General features: G+C 40.8%; 1 protein-coding gene across 7 annotated transcripts in view; it reads right to left on the reverse strand.

Moving 5' to 3' along the window:
• usp24 (ubiquitin specific peptidase 24) overlaps positions 1 to 19,225 on the reverse strand; it is a 30,728-nt gene extending 11,503 nt beyond the window's left edge. For 2 of the 7 annotated variants that reach the window (XM_026345319.1, XM_026345318.1), the window contains exons 1-43: positions 18,820 to 19,225; positions 15,352 to 15,520; positions 15,057 to 15,124; positions 14,831 to 14,974; positions 14,319 to 14,444; positions 13,921 to 13,956; positions 13,758 to 13,823; positions 12,380 to 12,445; positions 12,037 to 12,111; positions 11,557 to 11,715; positions 11,347 to 11,461; positions 11,154 to 11,257; positions 10,865 to 10,972; positions 10,676 to 10,771; positions 10,395 to 10,556; positions 9,030 to 9,122; positions 8,413 to 8,520; positions 8,182 to 8,331; positions 7,770 to 7,901; positions 6,529 to 6,640; positions 6,374 to 6,450; positions 6,107 to 6,247; positions 5,846 to 5,899; positions 5,617 to 5,750; positions 5,396 to 5,462; positions 5,106 to 5,216; positions 4,846 to 4,962; positions 4,385 to 4,558; positions 4,212 to 4,297; positions 3,973 to 4,081; positions 3,596 to 3,751; positions 3,399 to 3,496; positions 3,095 to 3,190; positions 2,792 to 3,014; positions 2,467 to 2,629; positions 2,102 to 2,263; positions 1,833 to 1,903; positions 1,578 to 1,738; positions 1,442 to 1,503; positions 1,128 to 1,319; positions 550 to 664; positions 314 to 458; positions 92 to 211 (exon numbers count right to left, since the gene is read on the reverse strand). In XM_026345319.1, coding sequence (XP_026201104.1) covers positions 92 to 211; positions 314 to 458; positions 550 to 664; positions 1,128 to 1,319; positions 1,442 to 1,503; positions 1,578 to 1,738; positions 1,833 to 1,903; positions 2,102 to 2,263; positions 2,467 to 2,629; positions 2,792 to 3,014; positions 3,095 to 3,190; positions 3,399 to 3,496; positions 3,596 to 3,751; positions 3,973 to 4,081; positions 4,212 to 4,297; positions 4,385 to 4,558; positions 4,846 to 4,962; positions 5,106 to 5,216; positions 5,396 to 5,462; positions 5,617 to 5,750; positions 5,846 to 5,899; positions 6,107 to 6,247; positions 6,374 to 6,450; positions 6,529 to 6,640; positions 7,770 to 7,901; positions 8,182 to 8,331; positions 8,413 to 8,520; positions 9,030 to 9,122; positions 10,395 to 10,556; positions 10,676 to 10,771; positions 10,865 to 10,972; positions 11,154 to 11,257; positions 11,347 to 11,461; positions 11,557 to 11,715; positions 12,037 to 12,111; positions 12,380 to 12,445; positions 13,758 to 13,823; positions 13,921 to 13,956; positions 14,319 to 14,444; positions 14,831 to 14,974; positions 15,057 to 15,124; positions 15,352 to 15,520; positions 18,820 to 19,098 — 5,202 coding nt within the window. In that variant the 5' untranslated portion in view covers positions 19,099 to 19,225. The remainder of the gene's footprint in view (positions 1 to 91; positions 212 to 313; positions 459 to 549; positions 665 to 1,127; positions 1,320 to 1,441; positions 1,504 to 1,577; positions 1,739 to 1,832; positions 1,904 to 2,101; positions 2,264 to 2,466; positions 2,630 to 2,791; positions 3,015 to 3,094; positions 3,191 to 3,398; positions 3,497 to 3,595; positions 3,752 to 3,972; positions 4,082 to 4,211; positions 4,298 to 4,384; positions 4,559 to 4,845; positions 4,963 to 5,105; positions 5,217 to 5,395; positions 5,463 to 5,616; positions 5,751 to 5,845; positions 5,900 to 6,106; positions 6,248 to 6,373; positions 6,451 to 6,528; positions 6,641 to 7,769; positions 7,902 to 8,181; positions 8,332 to 8,412; positions 8,521 to 9,029; positions 9,123 to 10,394; positions 10,557 to 10,675; positions 10,772 to 10,864; positions 10,973 to 11,153; positions 11,258 to 11,346; positions 11,462 to 11,556; positions 11,716 to 12,036; positions 12,112 to 12,379; positions 12,446 to 13,757; positions 13,824 to 13,920; positions 13,957 to 14,318; positions 14,445 to 14,830; positions 14,975 to 15,056; positions 15,125 to 15,351; positions 15,521 to 18,819) is intronic. The other 5 variants (XM_026345322.1, XM_026345321.1, XM_026345320.1 and 2 more) reach the window with 5 other exon arrangements.
• Positions 19,226 to 20,095: the final 870 nt, after the last annotated feature.

Raw genomic sequence — 20,095 nt, forward strand, 5'->3', positions numbered from 1 at the left:
ATTTCACCATTCAATGTTGAGCCTGGACTCACAGGGAAGATGCCTTCTGGTGAAGACATACGGTTAACAGCACATAGGAAAACTGTAGTACCTCTGGCAGGCCAGGCTGCATGTAGAGCTGCTGAAACACGGCATTCATGTAACATGTGGCTCCTCCATTCTTCAATCCAACAAAGCCTGACACTGACCTGCTCTCTACTGGGGGTAAATACTGACAGAGAGACAGACAGTTACATTTAAATATGAACTGTTATAAAACAATGTGTAACAATGAATATTATCCTGAAAAATATTACTTCGATCAGGTACTTACATCAAACTCCTTGCAGAGGGAAGGATCAGACTGGTGGTGCATGGATAATAACTCTCTAGTGATCAGTCGAAGGTTAGAGAGAGAGCTGTCAGCAAGCATTACCAGGACCTCGTAGGCGGCCAGTCTACTGCTTGCTGTGCTGCACCTGACCGGACACAAACAACAACAAACATGAGAAAAATATACAGATGATTCATGTTTTGTTAAAATTGGTTCACAGGAGAAAAATGTCATACTTGGGGTGGAAGTCGTGGCTGGGGGCTGAGAAAGCCGTGGGATCAGAACTGTTGATGATGATGCGTGAAGCGCGAAACAGGAAGTCATCTAGCAACTGCTGGATCAGAGATGGGCCTGCAAATGCAAAAGTTACATGTAAGTGTTCTCAAATAAACTTTCTAAACTGTTCATCATGGGTTCATTTATGTTTGTACACTGCCTGGTAAAAGTATTCACAGTTAATTACTTTACAACTCTCTCATGTCAAAGTGAAAACTTCTCTGTACACAGTCATCTAAATTAATTACAAGCTGAAAACAAAATCACTGTATTCATGCCTTTAAGTTTTCAGTAGATACACATGTAGCATTTGTTGATGATGCATTTGACTGTACTCCAAAGGATATTTACTAATGTAACCTAACTTGTACTTTTTTGTTTTTATTTTGGCATGAAGGTGTGTTGATCAATGTAAAAAGGCCAAACTGAATGAACCATGATTAAATATTGTAAAAAACAAACAAACAACTAAATAAAAAAACAAAATCTTCCAGGGGTATGAACACTTTTTGTAGGCACAGTATGTACATATGCTCACCAAGATGTTCCTTCTCTTTGCCACAGAGTGAGAGCAAAGTCTTGATGAGTCGAAGGTGTCCTGCCAAGAGGATGTTGTCTGCCTCGCTGGTTTCCATTTCAGAGCTCCAGCTGGGCTCAAAGTTGTCAAGCCAGGAGATTTCGTCTTCCAGCATCGTGGCTGCACTCACTTTTAACGCCTCCATTTCTGATGCTGGAGGAGAGAGGGAAAAGTTTTTTTTTTTTTTTTTACATCAGTCTTTAATGGTAGAAACAGGAACTTTAATGTCTAAATTACATCTAAACGCATTTATATAAGCTCATATTTTGGCTTACTTGTTAGGTCATCCAAAAGCTGACATCTTAGGTCAAAGTACTCAGTGCACTGGGACAGCAACCTGAGGGAAAAAGCTTGATCAGCAAAAGACAAAAACATCCTGAATGTTTATGTTGTGTTTTCTTGATTAAATACCTCTGGTTGACCCCTCTCATGACTGACGTGGGACTCCATAGCGGTAGCTGAGCACCTAGTACGACTGACAGAAGGAACAAGTTGGGCTTTTGGACTTCAGGGAACGCAGAAGTGTCAGACTGGCTCAGTGTGTAGAGCTGATCACAAGCCACACGTCGTATCTGATACAGAAAGAACCAAAGACATTAGTGTCAGGGACATACTTAAAGTATTTCTACAGGGCAGTGTATTGAGCAAAAAGAGGGTGTCGTTTACCTCTCCACTGGGAGATCCCAGCAAAATATCAATAATGAAATCACTGACAGAGGGAAGGTTGTAAAAAGAACCTGGAGCGAGAAGTCAAGAGGTCAGAGTTAAAGGATTTAGATACCAGGTTGACAAAGTTAATAAATGTAACACAATGAAACAAAATACATACACTGTAGAATTATGTCACTTAGTAAAGAACAAATGGCAATGTACTGTGTTTATCAAAAGAAGATTGTTGTGTGTCTGTACTCGTGGGGTATTTGCGCGAGCCTTACTGAATTGCTGACAGCGTAGCTGCAGACAGGTAACCAGCAGTGACAGAGCCTCACGGGCAATGATGGCATCTTTGATGGAGACATTCAACTGTCTGACACATATTCCTGCATGTAATGCTGTTGACGTGCTCTCACCCTCACTGCTAGAGCTGCAGTTACTTCCTGCAAAAACACACAGAACATCTTGTTATGATTTTGTTTTGAATACTGTGAATAACAATTCAACCATGAGCATTTGGAAATATAACAAACGCTGTGTCACAAATGAGAAATGAAGTTTTACAAGATGCTTGACACGCCTGCTGACTATAAACAGTACTGTTGAGAATGAGAAATGAAAGTGTTCAGTGTGTTTTCTGTCTCACCAGTACTGCTGACTCTGGTGCGAACTCCCTGTGGCAGAAGTGAGCTGTGGGTCTCTCTGATTGGCTGCGGGCTGCCAACTAGATCCAATCGGCCTGCTGCAGCTGCCCATGTCAGACGCATAAAACAGGCCACAGTAGAGGTGAAGTCACCCACCTCCATGGTCTAGAAAAGACAGAGAAAATATTTAACTTGTAAATACTCCTCACTTACAAGATCAGTCTAGTCGTAGAACTGAGGAAGGAATGTCATGGAAAGGGCATCATAGTGAAAGTGAAAATGTACCGCTGCTCTGCTTCATAGTGAAACTATGTTTCAGTTCAGTACCTGAATAGCTACACGAGCAGCGGGTATGATCTCCTCCACTCTAATGGACGAGCGTTCAGATAAAGACATCTGTCTGTAAGAGGACTTCTCTGGAGTTCCACAAAGTGACAGCTGTCGCCCAGTTCGTCCAGCATTACGAAATGGACGGGAGGATAGTGCGTCGCCATCCCTAATGACATCATCATCTAGAGTTGCAGGCATGCTCTGACCCACCAGAAGGAACCTGCATACACAACCAATTCAGTATGGAAGTACAATGGGTAACATACTTAAAAATACCCTCATGTGTGAATCCTCTTTCACCTGGCCAGCTGAAGACAGATTGAGTAAACTCCTTGTCGGGTCTCATAGTCCACTTCTGAGGGAATGGAATCTCTCTGCATCACATTTACCACCAGACTGCAGAAAGGAGACAGAGAAATACAGCTATCAGGACTAAAAACAAAAAGATACTGAGGCATTTTGTACAAAAACATATGCCAATGTGGCATTTGTGTGTTAGTACATAATGCAGCTTGACAGGTCTGCTGACATTTCACACAATGGAACAAAGCAAAAACCAGACAATGATGGCTCTTCTTTTTTAGGGTCGGTTCTCTGAGGTTACCTGAGGCCTCCTGCCTTAAGAAAGTTCTCACAGAAGGACTTGCTGCTGGTTTTGGCCATTTCATCATCAGATGTGGGCATGAGCTTTGAACTCAACACCTTAGACAGAGAGTAGAAAATTGATTTTAAAGTCACTAATTCATCATTAAGGTGAGAAAATAGGTTTCACGTATGGGGTGTACATTCACATGTGTGTACCTCCAGGTTGTACAGCACTCTAAAGGTGGACATGCCCGGGGCAGAGGACCTGAACAGGGATTCCAAGATGGACGCAGCACTGGGCTGGTGCTGTTGCTTGGAGGCCATAGATGGAGAACGAGAGCCTGTACCTTGGCCAAGTGTGAAAAGTGTCTTCTACAGATAAGACATCAGAGAGAAAAAAAAAAAAGAGCATGTATAAACCAGAGAGATAAAGAAAGACTCATGCAACCTTGTCCCTAACAACTCTGGTTACACCAAATCTCAAACCCAATACATCAAATAAGAACAGACAGGTAGAGAATGGAGAGCTTCAACATGAAGTCGTAGCAGCTGTCACATAACCGGAAAGCGTCTTAACAGACAGTCTGAAGTACCTGGTGGCTCCAGACGCTAGATTCTTTGGGAACAAAGTTGTCAAGCGCATCTTGCACTTCTGGGTCTGTTGGAATCAGCAGCAGCAGTTTCCTCACACGTAGTGTGATTCTGAACGTAACAAAGACGCACACAATAAGAAGAGGTAACTGATGCTTGTTTCAAATGAAAAGTATCACTCTAAAGGTATGAATCTTAAAGGATCAAGTTATAGTTGGTCCAAGAAAATATCAATTCTCACCTGGATTCATCTAGGTTAGCCAGCTGGTAAAGCATCTCAAACACATTACACACCAAAGCCATCACCACACCAGGGAGGGACTTCTCCTGAAGACGTAGAAACATGGACACACTTCAGAACCAATGTAAGTCTGAATGTGTCTTTTAAGTGTATGTTCATGCCTGAGACAGTACCTGCTCCAAGGCATAGGCAGAGTTGAAGACAGCGGAGCTGGAACTGCTAGAGGCAGAGGCTGATGACTCTGAGCTGCCGGAGGGGGTGCCGGTACCTGAACTCTTCACAGTCAGACTCTGCTCATCGCTGAAGCCAAGCTGGGACAGCAGTTTCTGGTCCCGATTCATGGTCAACTAACACACAGCAGAAGGATAATGAGGGGATGGAGAGAGAGAAGAACAGGGACTGTGGTTGTTTGATGCCGTGTTTCCCCTGCCACACAAAAGAGTGGGCCAACTCAGAAAAGAGGTAGTAGCGACCTTTTCAGAAGAATTTACGTGCACTGATTTGGAGTTAGTAGTGTGTACTGGCTTCAGGGGAAACACATAAATGGGAAAGGAGTAAAATACTTTGGTGAGAGAATGACAAATTAAATATACTACACAAAATTAAAGTGGAGCATCATGTCAGTGTTACTTACAGAGTCGTTAACACTTACAACACTATCATTGGCAAAGATCTGGACATTATCCACTGGACAGCTTAAGTGCTCAGATATCTTCCACCTGATACTTCCTACTGTTTCATTACTGTGGGTCTGCAGGACAGGGACACACACACATACACACAGACATAAAACACATATATATGTATACACAGTGCTAAGAACTATTTCCTGCATGTCATTTATTCTACATATTAAATGTGTGTTACAGTGGAGGTGGAAAAGTCTCACATTACCTCTAAGGTGAAAGTGTCTTTGGTTGACTCATACGTGATGTGAAGAGTGACAGGGTGTCCATTGAATGAGGCCCCATGAGGTAGAATAGTGCGAGGAACTGAGTACATATCCTGGACAGCAAATCACAGACACAGACACAGACACAGACACAGACACAAGACAAGTTGGAAAATAAGAGAAGATCACATAGCATCTTTAGTGACAGTGAATGTTTGTGTTCTTGTTTCTCACACCCCTTAGATATCAACCTGACAATGTGACCACCAGGGGTTTAGATTGCAAAGATTACCTCTATAGTAATGACATAGCGCTCAGCCAATAGCAGCAGTCTTTCGATAATAACCAGCTTAGTGGATCTGGAGAAAGACAAATACGGAGCAGTTTTAACAGTAAAAATATCCCTATAATAAAAAGCATTTAATCTTGCGTATTTTATAGATGTGAGTGGGACCAGGCAGATAGAATTAATAAACAAACATGTTTTAATAGGTTTAATAATCATGCTCTTACCCAAACCCCCCTCTGTACCTGGATGGTGATTGTACAGATGTGGCCACAGTCGGCATGGCGGTGGCCGTCAGCATCTTGGTTGCCTTGGTAACAGCATGTGTCAAAGTAGGCCCACCCAGGGCCGAACTTGCTGCCTAAAAAGAAATTGAAACAAGAAAAGTTTTGTCAGGGGTTTATTTCTGTGAAATGGCAAAATCACATCTTAGAGGTAACTTATTCAACCTCCTACCTCCAGTCTCTTGTAACAATCAGCAATGAACTTCTTGTGCAAAGACACTGAATCCTGGAAGGAAGAAAATATAATATCACATTTGTTTTCAAGTTTTAGATAGTGACAAAAAAATAACAACACCAAGTACTGAATAAAAAGACGTCTCTCTATTAAACAGACCAGCATCCACCAGTCTCACTTACAGACACACACAAAGAGACTGTTGGAGGAGTGGGCCCTGGTGGCCATAGGACTATCTGAGCACATATATAAACTTGCCTTCTTCATTTTGGGATTGAGGTTGGTGTAGCTATATGTTATAATAAGTTGGATTGCTTCATTGGCTATTTCTTCATCAGGGGTTTCCATGGCAATGCGCCAGATAAAATCCATTCCTGCCAGGTCAAGCCGTTCCACACACTGAAGTCACAGACAAAATATAAATTTCAACATGTTCGTCACTACACACTTTTTCTGCTCACATTGACATAATGCTAGCTGAGCATGTCATCTGTAAAGAACAAAATGTAGACAAATGCAACTGACCAGCTGAGTTCCCTGGCGTTTCAGGCGATGGTCACACAGATTTACATTCTCAAAGAAGGTCTTAAACAGATTAAAACCTGAGAGAAACAAAAATGTTACTACTTCTGCAAGGTTGGAGGATAATAATGCAAATTCTTAAAATATGTACCATATACCATTCATGGTGATCTCATATGGCTCCAGTTTCAAGATCTTCTCCTTGAAGAGCTGCTGCTGAACATCACTTTCGAGGTCATGTTGTCCTTTGGTGAACCACTCAAAACACAACTACACACATACAAATATAGAAAGAAATATAATAACAAATGTTTACACTGAATAACTTAAATACATAAAATAAATACAAGACTCTACACTGAGACCTAAGAATGATGCTCAGAGTGATCAGTTAGCAATTTTAATACCAACAAAAATGTACACAGACTAGAATACTGATCTGTATACAGTGTTTTCTTCTGCGCTTTGTTTGTCTCACAGAAAATGCTAAATGAACAATAAACACCTGGTAACAACAAAGAGAAGCATGGATTAATTTTAGGATGGCAAAAACAGATGCTGGAATAGTTGATGAACTTAATGTTTTATACAAAATGCCTGAAGCACTTTATTAACTATGCACCATAGGCTACATTAATTTAAATATTGAGGCTCTCATTTCCCTGTTATATTTGAGCCAGTTAGTCTAAAACTTTTCTTTGGAGTTTCGCTTCATTTTTAAAATGTTATCATAACACCCTGAGATCCCGGGTAGTCAAGTTAATGCTGACATCACTTGCACTTTTGTTGCTGGCCTTTCTGGTGTTTTATTTTTATTTTGATGGGCGACTTCAAGCTCGGTTGATATACATTTACATTTTTCATGCATTCATGTTCGTATCACTGAAACAGGACTATACCTTAGTGAAAGATGCTGAAACAACAGAGAAGGCTTGTAGCCTTGTAGAAAGCGGGGACAGAAAGTGCCACCCGTGATGTCATTATTTAAAATTGTAGTACATTTGTGTGGGAATTTCCATGATTATAAGAGTTAGATTTTAAACTTTATAGTTAGATTTGCGGGAATCATTAAAAATAATCTGCAAGACCAGCAATCCGACACTGAAATTCTGGCCCTGTACTTTAACTTCACAACAGTTTAATGGCTTTAAATTCACAAGACGTTAACGATTGTCACAATTCATTCATTTGGAGACAAAATGACCTACATATGCTCCTTTTAAATATGCTATAATTCAGTAAAATTTTCTTTTTTTAATCTTTATCTTTTACATTTATGCTTTTGTTTCTGTCTTGAACACTGCCTTAGTTCCTCCAGAGCAGTCTGAGGGAAGGTGCTTTTTTAATCACAAACAAATGGCCAAGGACAAAGTTTGCATTTGCATAACCATTTTCATACCTCACGGTCAAGTTCACAGACGTCAAGCCCCGACACCAAGCACTCCCAGAGTTCCTTGGCCCTGTTCCAGACCAGGTAGAGGCTGGCCTCCTGAAGGAAGAAGGCCAGGAAGCGCAGATGGCTGTCTAGATACTAAACATAGAGTCAGAGAGTCAAAAACACACTGTTAACAATAAAACTATGCTGTTTGAGTTTGGTTACTTTCTGCGCACTATATAAACTCAGTCCAACTCTGATAAAATTGCTCATAAAAATGTGAAATGATTTGTAACATAAATCATTTGTATGAGATACCAGAGAGCTCTACAGTAAAGAAAAAAAAGAAAATGAACAATAATAATAATACTAATAATAATAATAATAACAAAAAAGTATGTCATCGTTATTATTGTTACTGTTAGAGGAGACAAACCTCCTGGTAGGTGTATCTTCCATCCACCAGGGTCGAGCTTGAGAGACCGTTATTTCCTGCAGCGGTTACAGCAAGTCGATGGCAGCACACGAGTGATCCTGTGATCAGCTTGACAATCTCAAAGTTCTTCTTCAAGTCCTGGATTATGCTCTGTGGATTGGTAGGAAGAGTTTATCATTGCAGCTTTGCACTTAATCTACAAATCATGTTGCAGATGTGTGCCTTTGTTACCTTGTCTTGTTTCTGATAGGTCTGCTTGATGAAAGAACGGGTGATCTCATGTAGCTGACGTAGAGCGGGAACAACCCAGACTGTCTGAGGACTGCTCTGCTGAGAGGCCTGTTGAGACACACACATGTAAACGGATAATGACATCTGCTAAAGCAGAGATGAACACACAAAGACATGCTGCAAAAACAGAAGTCTGTGATAATCGGTCCCAATTACTCCCACCACTTTTGCGTTTGTGTAAACATCAGATGAAACGTCCTTATTTTGGATACCACTGGCTCTGATTAGATTCCTGTTTGCATGAATAACTGTGCTAGCACTTCCACCAAAGCTGACAACTTATCCAAAAGCTAAATCACTAATTTAATTCAGCCAGCTCTCACCCAGGACATGATCAACACCACTGTGTAAATCATCAGTCAGTGCCAAAGCAGAAGATTACCATACACCTGGTTAAATTACCTAATGCTGCAATCAAGCGTGAAATGATTAACTGAGACCAATGAAACCCCTTTGTGGTCAAGCCCTCATCCATGGTTGGTTGACAGGCATGAAGCAGCAAGATTGGATACAGATTGGTCAGTAGAATTATAAATTGTACAGGCTTCTTCTCTTACTTTGACCAAAGAGTTAGCTTTCTTCTTTCCCCAAGTGCCAGTAAGAAATGAGCTTTGAGTGTCGCTGCCTTTACTCTCCTCCTGAGTGTGAGTCTAGAAACATACATTTTATTTGAGGACATTTGGACATTTATTTGTGAACACACCTCAACATAAGTGAGATTGATAAGACTAACAGCTATATTTTATTCAGTATCTGTCTAAAGTCAAACAGGCATTTGTAATAGCAGATATCATGTCAAAGAAAAAGGTATTTTGTAATAAAAGCATTAGGCTCATCTTAGTTTTATTTAAGTCTACTGGTTACCAGTTCACTGATCCTGGCATAGTGCTTTTCCACTGCATGGTATCGTGGTAACAACTTTTCTTGTTTTTCTGTTGGACAAATGTTGCGGTTACTGCCTCGTACCTGGTACGTTTTTTGGCACCACAGCTGAGCTGATTATAGAGTGGTGATATGGAAATGCTGCAGACTACTGACTGGTCACAGAGAAGCGTTATTACCACAATCACAGTTGTGTCATCATCTTAATTTGGAAGTATTCCCCAAGCTCTCGTGATGAAAGACTTTTTCAGCAGTTTTTCATCTCACTGCATTTGTTCTCTTCTCCTTGCTGTGACAGCCAGGTACTTAGAAACAAGGTCAGAATTCTTCACTATCAGGAATTGTTACTGTGTTGGCAGTTCACAGCAGATTATGTGTTGTCTGTATGACAATCAGCAACACTGAAGGGGTCCTCCTCGCAATGGAAAACACCCTAGTACTAAAACAGAGTAGATCCAAGACAAGTTGAGAAGATACAATGCAGTGGAAATTGCTTTAAATTGACGATGTAATGAAGCTTGAATTTCTTCCTTTAGATAAAATTATTTACAGTATTTGTTGAAATACTCTTTACAGACTAGACAAGCTTAATCATAGTATGTGTAGTTTTCTGTAGAAAACAGTGAGGCAGGGCTGTGTAACAGGAAGATGTGGAAATGAGAGAGAGAAATGAAAAGGCTGACATGTGACTGTAGTTGTTCTGCTCTGGCTTGAGGGACTGAATCAGCAAGAGGAGGAATTCGACAGAAATTTATTGTTTTTTTGTGTTTTAAAAAGGTTTCAAAATAAAACACTGAACTACTGCTGTATTGGCACTTTTTGTGTGAAAATGGATGCCATATCCATAACTCACTGCTAATCTGTGAGTGCTGGACTGGGGCACATTGAGAAGAAAGAAGTCAATAAACTGAAGTTGAAGGGTAATAAGCAGCACTAGTATGGACATGCTAACCAAAACTGTCACAGCAGGAAGACAAAATGTTGGGATCCTTTTCTCCACAAATATATAGATTATACTGAATGTCTGGAGCACATCTCACCTTTTTAATATCCTCAATACATTTAATGACGTAACTGCGTTTAACCGTCTCCTTGACAGCATAGGCATCACTTAGGATCCCCAGGTGCTCCTCCAGTGCCTGTTGAACTAGACTGGTAGGCAGGGTGGGGAGATGAGCCAACTCCCACAGGACCTCTAGCACCTAAACAGAAACACACAAACACAACATGATTCAGATTCAGGGCTACACTTTAAAAAAAAAATCATGTACAAAACTTTTTAATGCCATCAGCTTTGAGAGAGTGACAGGAACCAACATACCTTTCCAGTTGTGGTTTCAGAGCGAGCTTCTCTGCCAATCCTCCCGATCAAACTGAGAAGCTTCTGCCTCACACGATCACTCTCAACCTCCCAGCTCTAAAGAACATGCAAATGCATTATTATTAATACTATTCATAAACACTTACATGCCACTTTCCTAGGCCTAGAGATACTGTAGCACGCACTAACCTTCTGTATGAGCACAAAGAGGTGGGTGAGTTGATCACAACTGAACTTCACAGCAGCAGCAGCAATGATTGTATGAATGTTTTCTATCACAGTTGATGACTGACCTGCCTGAAATGCACACATGAGAATCAATACATCCATCAGAGTGAGGGACATTGTTCAACTCTCACAAATATGTGCTTACTGTAGATGTAAATACATACAACTCACAGCACAAGACCTAGAGGTTTTAAAGAAATCAAAACAAATCTGTTGAACGTACTGAACTTAAAAACACATTGGTGCTGACCTGTATTCTCCAGATTTTGGTGAGTTCATCCAGAGACAGTTTACTCCCAAGCAGCTCAATGATTCCCTTAATTCTTTCACAGTACTGAGCCTGATCAATGTTACCTGAAACAAATAAACATGAACTACATTACATTACAGTATTTAATAGTTTCTGTAGGTGCAAAGTACTTTTTAATACTCAAGTTTCTTACCCTCCAGTGCTATTGACAGAACTGAATTCTCTACAAGCCAGTCTAGAAGTTTATCCGTGTCAATGGCATTTTTAACCGTCTTAGACACTGTGCTCTCCTCTATTAACTTCGTCACCTGAGAGACAAATAAAACCATGTGAAATGACAGGCAAAACTGACTGTAGTTAATACATTAAAAGTCCTTACAGTTCAAACTCTTTAAGAGCTGACCTCTTTAAGGGAGTTCATCTTGGTGGAGAAGTGAGGCGTTTTAAGCATCCGCAGCAGTGTGTCCAGCCGCAGGTCATCCACCACGGCAACCAAGTCTCTCTGGAACCTCATACACAGCAACTTGATGGCTGACAACAGGTCTGGGATGCTCACCAGACGCTGGGGAACCAAGACATATGAAGACCACCATAATTAGGAATAGCCCTGTATCCCTCCACATTGTGCTGCTTTCACTGAGCCAAGCCCACTTCTGAGTGATCCAATCAGATCTTAAGGACATGACTTAAATGTGTTGGTTTGTGCTTTACTCACAACCATATATTTTACATTGTCCCAAATCTATCTGTACAAGTGCTCTGAGAAACCCATAGAAGTCACAAGAAGACAAGGACGAGATCCCTCACTGGCTTCCCACCTACATTCTACTCCTGGGAACCAGTGTTTTTCCCCTGCACTTTTCACAGAGTGACTATATCTCACCTTGTCTTTTAAGTCCTTTTCCTCCAGGTTCTGTACATATTTGATCATCTTGTGGATGACTGGATCAAGCATGGGCTAGGAAAAACAACATGAAACTTGGTTGATTCCTGTGGGAAAATGGGCCACTGCAGCAGCAAAACAGGACACAGCTAATAGAAATGAGGGAATTACAAGGCTCACGTATTGTAAGTAAACAAAACTGATCACTTCAACACTAGAACACATTACATAGTGGAAAATGACAAGATGAGAATTACAGTATAAAGATAGATAGTAGACATAGACATACACAGTAGCAACAGTTAAATAAATTGAAATAAAGTTAGGAGATATGATTTCTCACCTGGACGAGACTGGAGTTAAGGTATTCTGCACAGACACCAAGAGGCTGAACCAGAGCGGATACACACTGTGCAGGCAGATGTAAAGAGATAAAAATTCAGGCATAACAAAGACCAAAAGGAAACCAAACAACCAACAATGTCCAGGCCTGATTCTCCAGTCAATGTCTGGAGTTGCTCTTTCACACATGCAGCACACAAGAAAACAAGAAACTATGCTTTATGTATATTAGCTTGGTATCCTGAAGGAGAGAAGTGCAATACAACAAAAGAAAGCCCAGTAAAAATGTTCCATGCTTTTAGGTGTTGAGTGCTGAGCAACTGAGTGACAAGAAACACCCACATGCTACGGGTTTGTACTAGGAAGCTGGTAGGGTAATGTCTAGAGAAGTTCTGTGTTCCACTGCATGTCTGAAAAAGGCACAATTATCATATGAACTGTTTTTTGATAGACATATACAACAACAACACTGTATCACTACACTCAAATGAAAGTGTTCAGGCCAGAAGTCAAACAGTGTTTCAACTGATATTGTGTTTCTAATGTTACATGTAAGGGAGAGCATGCAAACAGATGTGTGGGTAAGTTTCCAATACCAGAGCCCAGCTGTCATTTGTCATTCAGTGCTAAATCACAGGCGCGTAATGAATGGTTCCCGTGTCCCAGTCTTCTTTCTTTGACTAACTACCATCTCTGCTTCTGAGCTTCCTCTGAGCAGCTCCCTTTCCTCTACCTTCCTCGTCTATTCACTCAGTGAATAACCCCTTCCTACTCGAAGAGAACAAATGAATGAGTCACCCCTGGGAGTCAGTAGAGAAAAGAGCCCTCCTCCCATTATCTTTGCCTCTTTTCACTTTCAGTCTCTCTCTCTCTCTCCTTTGCTTGGAGTAAATTATGTATCTGACAGCTTACACACTCTACTGAGCTACCACTGCAATTGCATTGAAGACTGCAACAGTGGTCCACAACCAGTCTCTGCCTTATTAATATGCTAATGGTTAGAAGGAGAGTGTGTTCATACACACAGAATCAATGGCTGTGCGCTGACGTGGTTCCGGCCAGGTTCCCAGAGGGAAGCATCAGTACAAGGATGCCTCAGAACACATAACACAACAGAGCATTTCAACCATTACACAGTGGGAGGATGAGAGAGTGTGTCTGTGAGTACCTCTGAGAAGGGGAAAGAGAGAGACATTCAGCACCCTGCAGCTGACAGCAGTGGGGGTAAACATGGTGACCTTTTGCCTGTATAGTCTCCAAGTCTGTCTACTGTCCCCCTCTCAATCCAACTTGAAAGGCTAAGGACTACTGCGTCACTTTTAAGATATGTCAGGGCATTTGTAAGGAAAGCGGGACAATGAAAATAAGGTTAGTCTCACAGCAATCTCGATTTCCTCTGTGTTCAGCTTGGTCTGGATGGCAGTGAATCCTCCCAACTCTCCAAACTTGATATAAAACAAGAAGAAAGAGACATAAAATTTAAACTAACACAACTGCGGCATATGTATATGGAAACTATCTGGGTCACTGCTCATTACTTACTCGATTCACCAAATCAACCAGCCAGCCATGAGGTTCCTGAAAGAGATCATTGTTTTCTCTAAGTTTATTCACCAATGACACTGAATTATTATGAAGCACACAAATACACATAACATGACTTTTCTGACAGCTACTGTGTGTCAGTCACACATGTTCTGCTGACCCTCGATGGCTTAGACACAGAATACTCAGGATGATGAACTTGTTTGTCTTCCCCTCTAACATGACTACGAACAGTAAACAAAGGCTAATAAGGAAGTGTGTATATAAATACTAGCAGCTTTACATACCTGCAAGTGCACTTAGATTAACTGGCACATACACTCCAACACTGCACTTGGTAAAGGTAAAAAAAATAACCCATAATAAATGGTATATATAAATGGAGAGTCCCCTACTTTCTGATACGTGTTGCTAGGAGAGACAGCAAACATGTTGGTCTCCTCTCCGAAAACGTCAACCCAGTTCCTCTGACAGAGCTTCATCCGGTTCTTAAAATGGTACTCATTATCAGGGTTGAAGGCCTGGACACAACAACAAAACACAAATATATTTAAGAAAATAAAAGCAATTCTTGAATGTCAGACCTTTGATACACTGACAAAATGTCACTGAATCTTTACACCACAGACCAGAAAAGTACCAAGAAGCTCAACAACAAAAGCACACATTTCAATTACTCTCCCTCATTGATAAACTATCATGTTACTGACCTCATAAATTCTTTAAATTAAAACTTAGCTTAGGAAATGAAATTTATCACTTATGTTTTTCCTCTTCACTTCTTTTAATTTCAAGAATAGGTTAGGTCACTTAAGATTTAATAAATACACAAAGAAAAAGACCTAAAGCCAGTGGAAATATTAAAATATCAATATTAAGAAAAACATGACAGTGAGCGAGAACACACCATAGTTAGGACAGCCATCAGGTTTACAGGTACAGGATCTTGCTTGACCCTTTCTGCAACCAGCTCCACCAGTAACATGAGCATGTTGTAGATTCCCTCATGAATTTCCGTGCCCCATTTGTGTACAGCATTGCTGGTCAACAACTTGGCAAAAAACAAAACACATTAAGAAAACCAGTGAAAATTTATGTTAATTACTCAGAGATGGATTTACCCTATTACTCACTTTTTTAAAGGCCTCTGGCATGCACCGATCCATAAACCGCTTACAGTTCTCGTCAGCGTCAGCGAGACCTGACAGAGAGGGGGATGTTAGATTTACATATTCACATCACATCTAAACTTGGGAAAAAATGACTGTGAAGAAGTGGCTACAGATTGTGCCATGTAACACAAGTGTCCAAAATAACAACATGTGAAAAACACCAGTCGGTCCAAAGAAAACACGCCACCCACACAATAACGCAGATGGAGAGCATTTAGCTTAATGCAAACCTTAAAAACACACAAAATGGACTTACCATGCCGTGCAAGGCAGGTGGAGGCGATGAGACATTTGCCCAGAGACTCTTCTCTCTTGTAAGGTATGGACCAGTGATCGGTAAAGACTCGGCTCTCCAGCTCGTACAGGTTGGTGGTAGGAAATTCCATGCTACCCCCGGAGCAGTTCCCATTCTCATCGTTGCTTCTCTGTAAAGACACATACATGACAAAATTAAAATCTAATGCAATGGGTGACTTTATTCAAACAGCTGGTGTCATTTTGCATTTGCTTGGTTCTGCTGGAGGTTTCTTCCTCTAAAGGGAGTTTTTCCCTTTTCACTGTTGTTTAGATGGGATTGTTGGGTTTTCTATATAATTCTGTATACATTTATACTTGGTAAGGTTTTCAAACCTTACACTGTAAAGTGCCTTAAGATGACTGTTGTGATTTGTCGCCATACAAATAAAATTTTAATGATTTTTTTTATATAGTGGCACTGGCACAATCCTCTGTGTGAAGATAATACAAATGACCTCTAGCAATGACAAAGTCAGACAGGAGGATGCTTGATTTTCCTCCCCTCTGGGAGAGGAGAAATAACAGTCATTTGGAAAGTGAGTCCTTTCCTCGAGGATCTGCCCTTCATCGCTGCACCTTTTTGTCTCTTATCTTTCTAAGCAAATCCAGGCAGGTGCTTGTGTTCAAGTACTTTACGGGGCAATTACGTCAAAAGGGCTGTTGTGTGTGAGGATGCGAGAGGTAAAGTCGAGTGTAACGAACACCGTGCTGCATGATTTGACACTGTCTTGTTAGCAGTGTGATGTTACCCACAGTTCCATTTTTTCTGCTTACTGTCATATCTGAAGAGGTTATGAAAGCTGAAAATCAAAGTTTGATTTAAGGTTGCTGTACTACTGCTACAATAAAACAAAAAAGCCCAGTAAGACAGTTTGATATGTGGTGGAAAGCACAGCAGACAAAGCATTTTAAATAATTTACATCATATGATTTCTTACATATTCATGAAGTAATCTGAATATTTATGATCAAACTCCAGAACTCCCACCTCTGAACTAGTGCTGCCCAGTGGACTATTTCAGTACTTCTAAGCATATCATATTTAAGATATACTAATGATTAATTAGTTTGTATAACTGTGGTATTTAGCGGACACTTGATCTGCTGTCTTTTACGAAAAATTATCTTTAACTATCTATAACTATGACTGAGATCTGGTAAAGGTATTTTGGTAACTGATATTTTGTCCATTTTACTTGTGGGTACTGCATAATATAAATATAAATACAGCAAAGTATAGTTAGGTCAAGTATCACCATTTTGAATACATTTCCACATATTAGCATATGTAATGGCCAATGTGCTCAGTACATGTTTTACTGTACTGCATATTGATACAAATGCAATATAAAACAATAGACTGGACATTAAGGTGAGTAACAGAGCTTAGGATGGGGGGACGAAAGCAATAGGGAAGCATCATATTTCATTCCTCTCCTGTCTAAGAAAATTAGAAATGACAGATAGATGGATTAGCGGAAGGAAGGAGACAGAGAGAGAAACCCTATATGGGTCTAAGTTTAAAGACCAAAAAGCAATATGTATTTACTGGGAGAAATACCAGTTCAAAACTTGCTGTTAAATTTAAAATTAACTGTTTTATTTGTAACATAATTATTTGCTTGAATTTAAAAAACAGCCCAGTGGAAAATAAAAGCATCTCTTTTTCTAGCACAATATAGAGAATCAAACTTACACACAAGCAGCAACACTGTCTGTATTTGAAGATCTAAAGGCTTTAGGGGAAAGGTTCAAGTCTCAAGTATGCAGAGCATGTATGTGTGTGGCTGGGCAGGATGATGAGGTAAACTCAGCACCACTCTGTTACTATGCACCCTACAACCCTCAGGGGACCCCATGTTTGTGTTTGCCAGGGAGACTGCAGGGCTATATTTAGGAACATAAAATGGAGCCAAAGACCTATGACATGTGTCTTCAGGACAAGTACAGCACAGCAGACAGAGGGAAATAAAAATGGATATGAAATACTTTCATTCTTGTAGATTATTCCATCTATTGCATGATTTAGAAATAAAGAACCAAATCGAAATTATTCATGGAAGGACAAAGCCATTACCCCTAAAGGTTCAAACTTGGATAGACATAATTTTAGGCTTATATGGTAAATATGTTCAAATTAGACATCCTTAGTATGTGACCATACAGGGAATATTATTTTGGCAGCTTAGTAAACTGAAAAAAGGAATAACAGTGATAGTGCTAGTATAATTTTAAAATGGGCTCATTATTTATACTGACCTGCGAGTGTGTGCTATTTTCTGCAAACTGTAAATGCCAACTGTTGTTTATACTACTATTATTATCAACGCCTGCATCATGATGAGCCAGAGATATTAGAAAGGAGATGACCAACAGGTTTTGGGTCAAGAGGAGTTTATTTACACCTATTATACTGACTCATAGTGACAGCAGGTTACACAACATTACTATCCCGGAAAGACGACAACTAATGGTTATATATTTCACATGAGTAACATTATAAATGGAACCATTTGTCAAGATATAGGAAAACAACGAGTTTGAACTCAAGCTGCTGAAGGAAATGAACCTTAGCTTCGTCAAGGTGTCGGTTAAACCAAGACTACCACGTCTTGTTAGACAAGCATTCATCATTAACCAGCAGTTTGCTGTTAAGGCACCACATAAACACTGAACTGGGACGAAGAGCTGGATCCTGCAGGTACATGACGGACAAATGTCAAAGAACTAATAAATGGCCTAGAAGCATCAAAATCAAGGGTCATACACACAGTATGAACAGCCACTCAATGACACAGGAAACTGACATTTTGACATTTAAGAATGATCAAAATGGCCACGTATGTCAAACAAATTGCGAAACCTCCCCAGAGCCCGGTTCGAGTGGACTGCAATCTCTGCAGGAGATGAGCACGGTCCTCGTTGTCAGCCAACCTGCCAGCTAACGTTAGCCAACCTTTCCAAAGCAAACTAAATAGATCCACTATACTGTCTGCAGGTTAGCTGAAGGTTAACACTACCGAAAATCTGATGAATGCATTCCTCCACAGTGATGCCTATATGCTTCTAGTGGTCCAGTTACTGGCGCGGTCAACTCTCAACTAACATTAGCTAGCCCGCTAACAGCTAGCTAGCTAGGTTAGCTCGTAAGTTTAAAAATGCTATTTAACGCAAACGTATAATAAGCTGTGCAGGATATTAACAGCTCCCCCGTCACTCAGAGCCAGTGGCATAACCCGTTCAGTAATCTGGAGTGCAGTCGTATTTCCCTCCTGCACTGACAGCTCCCATTAGGGTCGGAGCATAACGGTATAGCATGCTGCTAAGTTTAGCTTGTTAAATGGGCGAGCCCACTCTCTCCCAGTTAGATCCCATTAGCCATGTTCTCCTCCCTCGCTACCAAAGGTTAAACTCGGGTCGCTCTTACCTCGCTATCCACCACATCGTGGTATGCGGGCGGGGGGTCAAACCCTCCTGTCCCAGTCCTCCCGCTATTTTCCCCGTCTCCACTCGAGCCCAAGCCGGGGGCAGGCCCACTCTCCATCGGTTCGTATCCATACCCAAGTCCGGGGCTTTCGTTCGTTAGGAGCGCTACTGCCTCGTTGATGTCATTCTTTGCCAACCGGAGCGCTTTCCGTATCACGTCGGGGTCTGGGAAGCCCATACAGAGGAGCGTGGTTATGTGCTGCTCCTCTTCGGTCTCCATTTTTGGGATGTCTCCGTTTCTCAGACTAATAGTAACGAAGTGTTCGGCACAGCCCTTTGGCTGTGCACGCCGCCATGTTTACAGTCCGCTGCTGCTAGCCTGTCACGATCTGACTTCCCCCACGACAGCGCCGACACAGGTGTTATGACGACTTCTGCCTGCCAAGAGCTACATGCTCCTCACGGGAACGCGCACGGCCAAAGTCTAATCCACGGACTTTGAATCCTTTTTAATTGGTGTTTAACAGCTGTGTAATTTAAACACTACAGGTCAATTTCCCTAGATAAGTGTCGTTTGCAGTTGAGCAAGTAAAATATCCACAACCTCAGTCGCCATCATGGATTTTTCGACACTAAATCAAAAGCAGACTAAGTCATCTCATAAATCTGATAAAATTTTGTTGTTTGTTTTATGTGACTACGGTGCCAATCCTGCAATAAAATTGATCCCAGTGACTAATTTAAAATGACAATACGTGATAACTATAACCAAAACAATTCATTTAGGAAAATTACGCTGTAAAACGTGAAGATGAAAACCTATTAAACGTGGCTATAACAGTGCTGAACAAATAAGACCACAGTCATTAAAGGAGAAGAATGATTTATCATATAAAATAATTTTTATTATAGGCTATTTGACCTTATTATGGTGTTATTCCAAAGTGACCCTTTGTAGAGAGAGGCTTAAACTTCAACTGAGAACAAAAGCAGTAAAAGAGGAGGTGATTTTAACCACTTTATGTCCTGACAGCTGACAACTAATCCATAATAATACATAAGCAGGGATTAGCAGATAATTTATATTTGAAATCTGCATCTGTAAAAAAAACAATTGTTTTGGAGGGAAGTCTTAATAATATTTTGTACAGACTGTTCTTAATCATGCTATAGTTGGTGCCCCTCACTAACAACCTCACACAACACACGGGCGTGGCGGTCGGGGGCGCGCAAGCCGGGTGGTGGTTGTGGCGGCGGAGGGGACGTCACGTGATGGT

This window comes from Anabas testudineus, chromosome 4, assembly GCF_900324465.2.
Source record: "Anabas testudineus chromosome 4, fAnaTes1.2, whole genome shotgun sequence".
NCBI lineage: Eukaryota > Metazoa > Chordata > Actinopteri > Anabantiformes > Anabantidae > Anabas > Anabas testudineus.